We start from the raw sequence: 14,500 nt of genomic DNA, 5'->3' as shown, positions 1-14,500 counted from the left end.
GAGGTCTCGCTAACATCGAGGAGCTTCTATGCCAATTGATCCGAAGGCTGGTACTCACCCCACACTCACAGATACACCAGCACCTGGATTAAAATGTTAAAACACCCCTAGATTGGTTGGTGAATAGCTGGGTTTTTTTTCTTTTTTCCCCAAAGATTTATTTATTTTAGGGTGAAGGAGAGGCAGAGGGAGAAGGAGAGAAGATATCATGACCCTGAGATCATGACCTGAGCTGAAATCAAGAGTTGGGACACCTGACTGACTGAGCCCCTCAGGTGTCCCGAGTAGCCATTGATCCTATAGGCTTTCCCCCCTCCCTTGCAACCTTCCCAACTTCCCTGGACTCGGCAACTACAGGATCAGGTCCTCCTGACCCTCCCAGCTCCACTGCCTAAATCCTTTCTGATGGGCTGGTGGCCACACCCTACTGGCCATTAAATATTTGACAATCATCCTTGATGAGATCCCACATCTAGAATCTGTACACACTGGGGCATCTTTGTCAACTACTGAGTCCCACATACCTCTTCTTCATGGTCATCCTCAGCCCCGTGGGCACCTGCAGAAGCCCTCTGGCCAGTGCTCCCAGAAGGGCTGGAGTTGTCACCTTCGACGTCCTCTGTGGCATTTTGCATCATGGAGGCCTGGAGCTGTCAGCAAGCAAGGAAGCGAAGAACTAAATCCACCCTTAGAATTAGAACTACAATTTATTCTACATAAAATAAAGGCCATCATTAAATATTAACTATGTACCAAGCACTGTTCTAAACGCTCTCTATATCACCCCATTTAGCCTTCATAATAATCTTTCCATTTAAGCACTGTTATCACCTCCTTCTACAGAGAAGTAAACTACAGCACAGGAAGGTTAAGAAATGTACCCAAGATCACACAGCTCGTAAGGCTAGTTAGTGGCAGAGCCAGGATTCAAACCCAGGCAATCTGATTCCAGAGCATGTGCTTTTCTCTGTGGTGCTCTAGAATGTGTCAAATTAATCTGCCTTTATAATAAATCAGTGCACATACAAGAGTGTGTGTATGTGTGTGTGTGTGTGTGTTTGTATGATAAAATAGTCCGTTGTACCTTCGACACAGCCTTATGACCCAAACAGCTAGATTTCTCTAGACAAATAAACCAGGAGAGATGAATGACTGCTACAATCTGAATGTTTATATACCCCCTAATTCATACGTTGAAATCCTAACCCCCAAAGATGATAATCGAAGGTGGGACCTTTGGGAGGTACTTAGGTCATGAAGATGGGGCCCTCATGAATGGGTTAGTGACCTTATAAAGAATTCCACACACAACTCCCTTGCCCCCTCCACCAGGTGAGGACACAGTGAGAAGATGCCGGCTTAGAACCGGAGGGGGGGTGCTCACAACACTGAACATACTATGGAGCCTTTGATCTTGGACTTCGCAGCCTCCAGAAATGAACAATAAATTTGTTCTCTATAATCTACCCCGTCTGTGGTATTTTGTTATAGCAGTCCAAATGGACTGACACAATGACTTTTTCGACATAAATACACTTTCTTAAAATAAAAACATCATTTTACAAAAACAGCCAAGAAAAAAATTCAAGGACGAAAAATCTAGGTATAGTCAGCATATAATCTGGCTTGGTTTTATTCATGAATTTCTTTGTTTCTTAGAGTAAGGGAAGATGGTGGTGCAAAGGGAGAGGGGGAGAGGGAGAGAGAGAAAATTCTAAGCAGGCTCCACTCCCAGGATGGAGCCCAAAGAGGGGCTTGATCTCATGATCCTGAGATCCTGACCTCAGCCAGAGTCGGACATTTAACACATTGAGCAACCTAGGCTCCTTACCCTGAATTTGAATAGTTCTTTCAAGTCACTGTAAAACTTAATGTCCCATGTCCAAAGAGCTTCCTAGAATGATTTTATGGGTGGAGTATTACAAACTAGGCATTAAGGTATTTTTACCTTTTTTTTACTTTAAATTCAATTAGCCAACATATAATACATGATTAGTTTCAGATGTAGTGTTCAATAATTCATCAGTTGCACATAACACCCAGTGCTCATCACATCACATGCCCTCCTTCATGCCCATTACCCAGTTACCCCATCCCCCCCCACCTTCCCTCCAGTAACTGTTTCCTATAGTCGAGTCTCTTATGGTTTTTCTCCCTCTCTGATGAATTCCCATTCAGTTTTCCCTCCCTTCTCCTATGATCCTGTGTGTGTGTGTGTGTGTGTGTGTGTGTATTCATTCATCTGTCAATAGATATCTCAGCTCGTTCTATAGTTTGGCTACTGTGGACATTGCTGCTATGAACATTGGGGTGCAGGTGCCCCTCTGGATCACTTCATTTGTATCTTTGGAGTAAATACCTAGTAGTGCAATTGCTGGGTGGTAGGGTAGCTCTATTTTTAACTTCTTGAGGAGCCACCATGCTGTTTTCCAGAGTGCCTGTACTACCTTGCATTCCCACCAACAGTGCAAGAGGGTTCCCCTCTATCTACATCCTCACCAACATTTGTTGTTTCCTCTTGTTAACTTTAGCCATTCTCGCTGGTATGAGGTGGTATTGTGGTTTTGATTTGTATTTCTCTGATGCCCAGTTATGTAGAGCATTTTTTCAGTGTGTGTATGTTGGTAATTCGTCTATCTTCTTTGGAGAAATGTTTGTGTTCTCTGCCCATATCCTGACTGGATTATTTGTTTTGGGGGTGTTGAGTTTGATAAGTTCTTTACAGATTTTGGATACTAGCCCTTTATCTGATATGTCATTTGAGATTTCTTCTTCCATTCCGTAGTTGTCTTTTAGTTTTGTTGACTGTTTCCTTTGCTGTGCAAAAGCTTCTTATCTTGATGAAGTCCCAATAGTTCATTTTGGCTTTTGTTTCCCTTGCTTTTAGAGATGTGTCTAGCAAGAAGTTACTGTGGCCTCAGAGGTTGTTGCCTGTGTTCTCCTCTAGTATTTTGATGGATTCTTGTCTCACATTTAGATCTTTCATGCATTTTGAGTTTATCTTTGTGTCTGGTATAAGAGAATGGTCCAGTTTCATTCTTCTGCACATGGCTGTCCAATTTTCCCAGCACCATTTATTGAAGAGACTGTCCTTTTTACATTAGATATTCTTTCCTGCTTTGTTGAAGATAAGTTGACCATAGAGCTGAGGGTCCATTTCTGGGTTCTCTATTCTGTGCATTGATCTATGTGTCTGTTTTTGTGCCAACACCACACTGTCTTTATGATTAGAGCTTTGTAATATAGCTTGAAGTCTGCATTGTGATGCCACCAGCTTTGGTTTTCTTTTAACATTTCTTTAGCTATTCAGAGTCTTTTCTCATTCCATACAAGTTATTATTTGTTCCAGCTTTGTGAAAAATGTTGATGATATTTTGATAAGGATTGCACCGAATGCATAGATTGCTTTGGATAGCATAGACATTTCCACAATATTTATTCTTCCAATCCATGAGTACGGAATGTTTTTCCATTTCTCTGTGTTTTCCACAATTTCATAAGTGGTCTTTAGGTTTTAGAGTACAGATCCTTTACTTCTTTGGTTAGGTTTGTTCCTAGGTATCTTATGGTTTTTGGTACAATTGTTAATGGTATAGGTTCCTTAATTTCTCTTTCTTCTGTCTCACTGTTAGTGTATAGAAATTAAACTGATTTCTGTGCATTGATTTTTATATCCTGCCATGTTGCTGAATTCCTGTATGAGTTCTAGCAATTTGGGGGTGGAATCCTTTGTGTTTTCCACATGCTAGACACATCTCCAAAAGCAAGGGAAACAAAAGCCAAAGTGAACTATTGGGACTTCATCAAGATAAAAAGCTTCTGCACAGCAAAGGAAACAGTCAACAAAACTAAAAGAAAAACACAAAGGACTATCCAAAGGATAAAGTATCATGTCATCTGCAAAGAGTGAGAGTCTGACTTCTTCTTTGCCAGTTTGAATGCCTTTTATTTATTTTTTTTAAAGATTTTACTTATTCATGAGAAAGAAAAAGAGAAAGAGAAAGAGAGAGAGAGAGAGAGAGAGAGAGAGAGAGAGAGAGGCAGAGGGAGAAGCAGGCTCCCCACAAGGAGCCCGATGTAGGACTCAATCCCAGGACTCCAGGATCATGACCTGAACCGAAGGCAGATGCCCAACCACTAAGACATCCAGGCATCCCTCTTTTTGTTGTCTGATGGCTGAGGTTAGGAATTCCAGTACTATGTTGAACAATAGTGGTGAGAGTGGGCATCCCTGTTGTGTTCCTGACCTTAGGGGAAAAGCTCTCGGTTTTTTATCATTGAGAATGACATTTGCCATGGGCTTTTGGTATATGGCTTCTATGATATTGAGGTATGTTCCCTCTATCCCTACACTGGGGAATTTTAATCAAGAAAGAATGCAGTATTTCATCAAAGGCTATTTCTGCCTCAATTGAGAGGATCGTAAGGTTCTTGTCTTGTCTTTTATTAATATGATGTATCACGTTGATTGCTTTGTGAATGTTGAACCACCCCTGCATCCCAGGAATAAATCTCACTTGATCTTATTGAATAATCCCTTTAATGTTGGATCCTATCCAACATTAGTATCACTGGCTAGTATCTCAGTGAGAATTTTGGCATCCATATTCATCAGGGATATTGGTCAGTAATTCTCCTTTTTTGGTTGGGTCTTTGTCTGGTTTTGGGATCAAGGTAATGCTGGCCTTAAAGAATGAGTTTGGAAGTTTTCCTTCCCTTTCTATTTTTTGAAACAGCTTTAGAAGAATAGGTATTAGTTTTTTTAAAAATGTTAGGTAGAATTCCCCAGGGAAGCCATCTGGCCCTGGACTCTGGTTTGTTGGAAGATTTTTAAGGACTGATTCAATTTCCTTGCTGATAATGGGTCTGTTCAGGTTTTCTATTTCTTCCTGTTTCAGTATTGGTAGTTTATAAGTTTCCAGGCATGCATCCATTTCTTCCAGATTGCCTAATTTGTTGGCATATGGTTGTTCATAATATGTTCTTAAAATTATTTGTCTTTCTTTGATGTTGGTCATGATCTCTTGTCTTTCTTTGATGTTGGTCATGATCTCTCCTCTTTCATTCAAGATTTTATTAAATTGGGTCTTTTCTCTTTTCTTTTTTGATAGTGATATCAGTAAACCCCTAGCCAGACTTCATTCTTTCAAAGAACCAGCTTCTAGTTTCATCGATCTGTTCTACTGTTCTTTTGGTTTCTATTTCAATGATTTCTGCTTTAATCTTTACTATTTCTCTTATCCTGCTTGGTTTAGACTTTATTTGCTGTTCTTTCTCCGCTCCTTTAGGTGTAAGTTTAGCTTGTGTATTTGAGACTTCTAATTTTTTTTAGAAAGGCTTGTATTGTTGTGTTCTTCCCTCTTAGGACCGCCTTTGCTGTATCCCAAAGGTTTTGAACAGTTGCTTTTTCATTTGTTTCCATGATTTTTTAAGATTCTTCTTTAATTTCCTGGTTGACCCATTCATTTTTTTAGTAAGATGCTCTTTAATCTCCAAGTGTTTGAGTTCCTTCCAAATTTCCTCTTGTGACTGAGTTCAAGTTTCAAAGCATTGTGGTCTGAAAATATTCAGGGAATAATCCCAATCTTTTGGTACCTGTTGAGACCTGATTTGTGATCCAGTATATGATCTTATCTGGAGAATGTTCCATGTACACTCGAGAAGAATGTGCATTCTGATGCTTTAAGATGGAATCCTCTGTGTATATCAGTGGTGTCCATTTGTTCCAGTGTGTCATTCAAAGCCCTTGTTTCTTTATTGATCTTCTGTTTAGATCATCTGTTCATTGCTGTGGGTAAGGTGTTGATGTCCCCTACTATTATTGTATTATTATCAATGTGTTTAATTTGGTTATTAATTGCTTTATATATTTGGGTGCTCCCAAGTTAGGAGCATAAATATTTCTAATTGTTAGATCATCTTGTTGAATAGACCCTTTACATATGTTATAGTGTCCCTCTTCACCCCTTAGGACAGTCTTTAGTTTAAAATCTAATTTATCTGATATAAGGATTGCTACCCTAGCTTTCTTTTGATGTCCATTAGCATCATAAATGGTTCTTCACCCCTTTTCTTTCAATCTGGAGGTGTCTTTAGGTTTAAAATGAGTCTCTTATAGACAGCATATGGATGGGTCTTGCTTTTTATCCAATCTGATACTCTGTGTCATTTGATTGGAGCATTTAGCCTATTTACATTCAGAGTAACTGTTAAAAGGTATGAGCTTAGTGCCATTGTATTACCTGTAAAGTATCTTTTTTGTAGATTGTCTCAGTTTCCTTCTGGTCCATGTCACTTTTGGGTTCTCTCTTCACATACAGGATCCCCTTTAATATTTCTTGCATGGCTGGTTTAGTGGTCACAAATTCTTTGAGTTTCTGTTTGTCCTGGAAGCTCTTCATCTCTCCTTCCATTCTGCATGACAGCCTTGCTGAATAAAGTATTTTTGGCTGCGTGTTTTTCTCATTTAGGGCCCTGAATATGTCATGCCAGCCCTTTCTGGCCTGACAGGTCTCTATGGATAGATCTGCTGCCGGTCTAATATTCCTAACCCTGTAGGTTAAGAACCTCTTGTCTCAAGTTACTTTCAGGATTTTCTCTTTATCTCTGAAATTTGCAAGCTTCACTATTATATGTTGGGATGTTGATCTACTTTTATTGATTTTGAGGGTTTTGTTTGTTTTTTTAACTTCTTGGATTTAAATGCCTGTTTCCTTCCCTAGACTAGGAAAGTTCTCAGCTATGATTGCTCAAATACACCTCCTATCTCTCTCTCTCTCTTCTTCTTCTGGGATCCCAACAATTATAATATTGTTTCACTTTATGGTATTTCTCCAAGCCTCCCCTCATGATCCATTAGTTGTTTTTCTCTCTTTTCCTCAGCTTCCCTCCTTCCCATCATCTTGCCTTCTATGTCACTCTCTCCTCTGCCTCATTTACCCTAGCTGTTAGAACATCCATTTTACACAGCATCTCAGAACATTTTTAATTTCACCCTGATTAGATTTTACTTCTGCACTAAAAGATTTTCTAGTGTCTTTTATGCTTTTTTCAAGCCCCACTAGTAACTTTTATAATCATTATCCTCAAGTCTAGCTCTGACATTTTACTTACATCCATACCAATTAGATCTGTGGTTCTTTCCTCTGTAGTGAATTCCTTCTTCTAATCATTTTGCCCAGAGAAGAATGGATGAACAAGAGAACAAATTTAAAAATATCAACCACAACCCAAGCAAAATACACACAAGAGGAATCCAAAGAGGTCAGAAGCCAAAAAAGAAGAGGAAAAGAAAAAAAAAAGGTGGGGGCTGAGGGGTAGAGAATATAATCTCCCAAGTGGACAAAACAGTGATCCATTTGGTCCTGGGTATATTCTGGTCTGTTAAAAGATACTATACCCCAAAATTGTAAAGAAAGCAAAAAAAAAAAAAAAATGTATATATATATATATATATATATATATATACAAAAATAAAATTGAACACAGTGAAAGGAAGCCAAAAATGAAGAATATACCTATAAAATGTAAATGTAAAAATGAAAGTTAAAAAAAGATTTTTTAAAAAAGTTGATAAAATAAGAAACTAGTTGAAAAAGAAAAAAATAAAGAGAAATTTTAAATTAAAGATAAAAGAATCAAGAGAAAAAAAAAAAAAAAAACTTGAATTCTATACATTATTTTCCCCTGCACTGGAGTTTGCAGTCCTGTGTGCTCTGTAAAGCTGATGTTCACCTGATGTTTCAGCTGCTCTTCTGGGGCAGGGGCCTGCTGGGCTGATGCTCAGGTGCCTTTGCCTGGGCAGAGATGCGCCACTCCTTGCCAGGGGGCCAGTGTAAGCTTCCTTGGGTTGCTCTAAGTGGCTTTTGTTCTCTAAGACTTTCTGTGCTGCTTTAGAAGATGAAAATAAAAAGGGCCATGCCCTCTCTCCAGCCCTGGAGCCCCCTCTCTTCAGCAAAACTTCAGGGAAGAGTCTTCACTGTAGTGTGTGCCAAACCCTCAGACTCCCATGGGGCCTGTCCCGTGGATCCTCCCAGAGGAGGAAGGAGGCTTGCTGTGGGCCTGTCATTTGCAGGTCCCCCTCATGGAGAGTGGTCACCAGATCCTGTGGGCACCATTGCCACCTCTCCCAGGGGAAGGCAGAGGGTCACAGCGTTTTTTCCCTTTGCTGGGCCCCCACACAGACTGGCTGCCTGAACGGGCCTTGCTTCACAGTTTATGGAAAACCGAGCTGAGAGTCCCCTCCCCAGCTCACTGACTGCACCCGGTTCCCCCAATCCAGTGCTTGGGAACTCTGTGGGGTCAGGCACCTCGTTCTTTCTGTGACCCCAGGGATCCTGACACCACACTGTCCCACCTCAGATTCTGCCCTGCTTTACCACCTGAGCACCTTTCAGGCAGGGGCAGGAACCTCTCTCACTGGAGCAGACCCCTAAAAATTCCATTTTGCACTTGCCAACTCTACCACTTTCTGGTAGCCAGCTTCTGGAAGCTCCCTTCCTCGCTGTTTATCTTCCAATATATCCCTTCAGATTCACTTCTCTGCACCTTCTACCTTGCAAAACATGGTTGCTTTTCTATTTGTAGACTCCCAGCAATTCTTTTCATACTTCTCAGGTTGAATTCATAGGTGTTCAGGATGGTTTGATAATTATCTAGCTAAATTCAAGGGACCAGAGGAAACCAGGTCCCCTGCTCTTCTATCGTCTTGTCTCCCTCTCCTTACCTTTTCTTTAGTGGGTCTACATCTCCTATTTGCAAAGCCTTGGGCAAAGGTAAAAATGGATGTCCACATGCCATATATGTAACTATTTAAGTTATAAGTCAAGCCATCAGACCCCTAAATAAGATATGTTCTAGCCTCCTATCTTGATCAAATCAATAAATCAATCCTCATATGAACTAGAAAGGCCAGGTTCAAATTTAGGGTCCTACACCAGGATATGGCAGCACAGGTGAGCTGGCCCTGCACCATGGCATGCCACCCTCTCCTCCCTCTGCTCTCATCCCATAGCACAAGGGCCATGTGTGCACACAGGTGGACACTCCCACCACACTGTCCATGTTCCACCCATGCTCCCCCAAAAGAGCTGCCCCCCTGGCATGTCAGGGTCTAATGGTAGCCATGCCACTTTGTGGCATGTGGTTGGCCCTTTGTAGGGCCTAGAATAGGACTTGAATCCATTTGGACAAGAATTCCAGGGTGCCAGTTCCCAAGAGGCAGCTCTGAGTAAGCCTTTCCCATTGGCCTCATAGTTCCTTGTCCCATGGTGAAGGACATGGCTCATGTTAACATGGCTCGTGACTTTGTCTCCTGAAATCCTACTCTCTCTCTCCCTTAAAGAAGAAAATACCAAATGAGACACAGGAGATAGTTTCTCCATTTGTGTCTCTACACTCCAGCCTTTTCTGGTCATTATTCTGAAGTTGGTTAAAATGAACATGAATAATGTTGCAGAAGCAGGATACTGTGAATCCTAGAGCTTATCTTTTCCACTTACTTACTAAACATCTCACATAGTGTGAGCAGGGTGCCCAGTAAAATAAAATGTACAACAACTCAACTTTTCAATTAGTTACTGACAACTTTCTAAAAACACATGTACCCAAAGACATGAACAAGGATATTCAGAGCAGTATTATCTGTAATCACTAAAACTAGAAACAAGCTGAGGACTTCCAGGGAAGATGGTAGGGTAGGAGGATCCTAAGCAACTCTTGTCCCTTGGACACTCCTAGATAACACCCACATCAGTGTAAAGAACCCAGAAAATGAACCAAAGACTGGCAGAACAGACTCTCCACAGCTAAAGGTAGAGAAGAAGCCACACCAAAAAAAATGGTAGGAAGGGCAGAGATGCAGTTGGGAAACAGACTAACGCGTGACACTGTCCATAGGAGGGAGGGACACAGAGGCCTGGAAAAGAGAGAGAAGCAGATCCCAACCAGACCCTCCAGGCACAGGGGACCCACACTCAGAGGACAAAGCCCCATATCATTTGGCTCTGAAAACCAGAAGGGCTTAACTTTGCAAGTTCTTACCATCAATGGTGTTTAACACCTGGAACTATAAAAATCAGCAGGCTCCACCCTGGGAAAGTTGGAGGGTGATAGGAAATTAAAGCCCCACCTCTAAAGAAAGAACATAACAAACATCCCTGCTGAGATACAGCATAGAGCAGCAGTTTGGGGGGAAAAAGGGTGGGGGGGGGTATATAAGGGAAGGAGATTTACTTACTAATCTTAGAACTTGTGTTGGAGAGGCAAGGATCTTTAAGAGAATTCTCCAACAAATGATCTGGCCTAGGCATTTCCTTCCTCCAACCCCTAGCCTAGATACACAGTCACCTGCAGGAATCAGTGCAACCAGCAAACATTCTCCACCCACCCTGCTAACAGTGCCGCCTCCTACTGCCCCACATGCTTTTCTGCCAAGCACCCTCTCCAACCCACTCTTGGCAAGAGTCCATTGAAAGCAGCACAAGCATGGCATTGTTCAAGCAGCCTCCACAGTGTTCAGCACCATTCCAAAGTGACTCTTGCCCTGGGGAGAAGGGAAGATAACCACACAAACCTGTTCAAGAGTGGCACCAGCAGTAGGCTGGCAGCAGACATCGAGACTGACTGTAAGCTGTGCCCATGAACAAAACCTTCCTAGGGACAACAGAGGGAAAGTGCCCTGTAGTTCAGTGCCACTGCATCTCTGGTAAATGCCAGGTTTGACCCAACTCGAGCCCAAACTGGCTCATTAACAACAAAGGGACCAAACTCTGCCCACAACAGGCAAAGAGAGTCATCAGAGATGACCAGACTAAAGGCAAACAGCTCAGCCACAACAGTAGGACACACACAATACACACAGGAGACACCTCTGAAGACTGAGATTGTGGTGAACAGAGGACATTGTACTGCAGGCACTCCAGGACCTCCTCTTCATAAGGCCACTACTTTCAAGAGCACAAGATGTAGCTGACTTTCCTAACACAGAGAAACAGACACAGAGAATTAGAGAAAATGAGGAGACAGAGGAATGTGTCCCAAATGAAATAGGACAAAATCCCAGCAAGAGAGCTAAGTGAAACAGAGATAAGTAATATGCTTGATAGTGAATTTAAAGAAATGGTCATAAAGATACTCTCTGGACTTGAGAAATGAGTAGAAGACCTCAGTGAGGCCCTCAGTAGAGACAGAAAATATTAAAAAGAACCAGTCAGAGATTAAATCAATCACTGAAATTAAAAATACACTAGAGGGAATAAAGACTAGATTAGAGGATGTGGAAAAACAGATAAGTGACCTGGAGGACAGAGTAATGGAAAGCAATCAAGCTGAACAAAAGAAAAAGAATAATAAAAATGAGAACAGATTAAGGGAACTCAGCAACGCTATGGAGTGTAATAATATTCACATTGCAAGTGTTCCAAAAAAAGAAGAAAAAAGAAAAGGAGGCAGGTATTTTACTTGAGGAAATAATAGCTGAAAACCTCCTGAATGTGGAGAAGGAAAAAGAAATCCAGATACAAAAGGCACAGAGATTCCCCCAACATATTCAATCTAAGGAGGTCCATACTAAAATACATAGTAATTAAAATGGCAAAAGGTAGTAATAAAGAGAGAATTTTAAAAGCAGCAAGAGAAAAAAGTTACATACAGGGGAAATCCCATAATGCTATCAGTGGATTTTCAGCAGAAACTTTACAGGCCAGAAGAGAGAGGCAAGATATATTCAGTTCTGAAAGAAAAAAAAACTTGTAACCAAGAAAACTCTCTCCAGCAAGGCTATCATTCAGAATAGAAAGAGTGATAAAGAGTTTCCCAGACAAACAAAAGCTAAAGGAATTCACCATCTCTAAGCCAGTCCTACAATAAATGTTAAAGGGAACCTTCCAAGTGGAAACAAAGGATCATAAGCAAGAGTAAGAAAAGCAGCACAAAAGTAGTAAAATTAAGTACATCTATAAAACTGAATCAAGAGATTCACTAACTAAAAGGATGTAACATATGACACCACATACAAAATAGACTTTAAAACAAAGACTAGGGATCCCTGGGTGGCGCAGCGGTTTGGCGCCTGCCTTTGGCCCAGGGCGCGATCCTGGAGACCCGGGATCGAATCCCACGTCGGGCTCCCGGTGCATGGAGCCTGCTTCTCCCTCTGCCTGTGTCTCTGCCTCTCTCTCTCTCTCTCTCTGTGTGACTATCATAAATAAATATTTTAAAAATATATTAAAAAAATTAAAATTAAAATAAAACAAAGACTATAACAAGAAACAAAGGAGGACACTATGTAATCATAAAGGGAACAATTCAACAAGAAATGACGATTGTAAAAAATATGCACCCAATAGAGAAGCACCCAAAATACATAAAACAGCTCTTAACAATCATACAAGAAGTAATCAATAGTAATATAATAATATTAGAGGACTTTAACACCCCATTTATACCAATGGATAGATCATCCAAACAGAAAATCAACAAGGAAACAGTGGCTTTGAATGACACATTGGGCCAGATAAATCTATCACATATATTCAGAACATTCCTTCCTAAGACTACAAAAAATACACTTTATTTTCAAGTACTCATGTAATATTCTCCAGAATAGATCACGTTAGGCCACAAAACAAGCCTCAACAAATTAAAAAACACTGAAGTCCTAGCATGCATCTTTTCCAACCACAATGTTTAAATCTAGAAATTGACCACAAGAAAAAATCTGGACAGAAAACAAATACATGGAGGTTAATTAACAGGCTATTCAAAAGTGAATGGGTCAACAAAGAAATCAAAGAGGAAATTTTAAAACACATGGAGACAAATGAAAATGAAAACACGATGGTCCAAAATCTTTGGGATGCAGCAAAAGTTGTTCTGAATGGGAAGTTTATAGCAATACAGGCCTATCTCAAGAAGCAAGAAAAATCTCAAACAACCTAACCTTACACTTTAAGGAGCTAGAAAAAGAACAAATAAAACCCAAAACTAGTACAAGTAAGGAAATAATAAAGTGTAGAGCAGAAATAAACAAAACAAACTAAAAAAACAACAGGACAGATGAAACCAGGAGCTGGTTCTTTGAAAAGATCAACAACATTAATAAGTCATTAGCTAGACTCATCAAAAAAAGAAAGAGAGAAAGAGGACTCACAATCAGAAATGAGAGGAGAAATAACAACTAACACCACTGAAATACAAAGGATTATAAGAAAAATATCACAATAAATTGGACAACCCAGAAGAAGTAGATAAATTCCTAGAAACATATAACTTCCCAAATCTGAAGCAGGAATAAATAGAAAATTTGAACAGACCAATTACCAACAACTGATGAAATTGAATCATCAAAACAAACAAACCCCAATAAATAAAAGTCCAGAGCCAGATGGCTTCGCAGATGAACTCTACCAAATATTTAGAGACTTAATACCTATTCTTCTCAAACTGTTCCAAAAAACAGAAGAGCAATGAAAACTTTCAAATTCACTCTGTGAGGCCAGCACCACCCTGATAAAGATACCATAAAAAAGAGAAGACTATAGGTCAATAAGTCTGATGAACATAGATGCAAAAATCCTCAACAAAACACTAGCAAACTGAATCCAACAATACTTTTAAAAAAATCATTCACCACAATCAAGTGGGATTTACCCTGGGATGCAAAGGTGGTTCCACGTTCACAAGTCAATCAGCATGATATATCATATCAACAAAAGAAAGGATAAAAACCATATGATCATTTCAACAGATGCAGAAAAAAAAAAAACCCTTTCACAAAGTATAATATACATTCATTATTTTAAAAAAATAGGTTTAGAGAGAACATACCTCAACATAATAAAGGCCATATATGAAAAATCCACAGTTACTATGATTCCTCTATGGTGGAAAAAAAGGGTTTTTCCCCAAGATCAGGAACAAGATAAAGATGTCCACTCTCACAACATTTATTCAACATAGTATTGCAAGTCCTAGCCACAGCAATCAGACAACAAAGAAATAAAAGACATCCAAAGTAGTATAAAAAAAAAATAGTAGTAAGAAGTAAAACTTTTACTATTTGCAGATGACACAATACTATATGTAGAAAAAAACAGTTTTTCACCAAAACACTAGTAGAACTGATTGACAAATTCAGTAAAGTAGCAGGATACAAAAATCAATATGCAGAAATCTGTTGCATTTCTATACACTAAAAATTAAGTAGCAGAAAGAGAAATTAAGAAAACAATCCCATTTACTATTGCACCAAAAAGAATTAAATACCTAGTAATAAACTTAACCAAGGAGGGCAGCCCTGGTAGCTTAGTGGTTTAACGCCGCCTTCAGCCCAGGGAGTGATCCTGGGGACCCGGGATCAAGTCCCACATCAGGCTCCCTGCGTGGAGTCTCCTTCTCTCTGCCTGTCTCTCTCGCTGTTTCTGTCTCTAATGGATAAATAAAATCTTTAATAAAAAAATAAAAATAAAAAAACCAAGGAGGCAAAAGACCTGTATTTTGA

The 14,500-nt window shown here is 40.0% G+C and overlaps 1 protein-coding gene across 9 annotated transcripts in view; it reads right to left on the bottom strand.

Moving 5' to 3' along the window:
• The window catches only part of ATP6V0A4 (ATPase H+ transporting V0 subunit a4), an 84,797-nt gene that overhangs the window by 8,516 nt on the left and 61,781 nt on the right, over positions 1 to 14,500 (bottom strand). For all 9 annotated transcript variants that reach the window (XM_038559431.1, XM_038559429.1, XM_038559432.1 and 6 more), the window contains one exon: positions 525 to 650. In XM_038559431.1, coding sequence (XP_038415359.1) covers positions 525 to 650 — 126 coding nt within the window. The remainder of the gene's footprint in view (positions 1 to 524; positions 651 to 14,500) is intronic.

Source organism: Canis lupus, chromosome 16 (assembly GCF_011100685.1).
Source record: "Canis lupus familiaris isolate Mischka breed German Shepherd chromosome 16, alternate assembly UU_Cfam_GSD_1.0, whole genome shotgun sequence".
NCBI lineage: Eukaryota > Metazoa > Chordata > Mammalia > Carnivora > Canidae > Canis > Canis lupus.
This window is presented reverse-complemented; position numbering and strand designations above follow the sequence as displayed.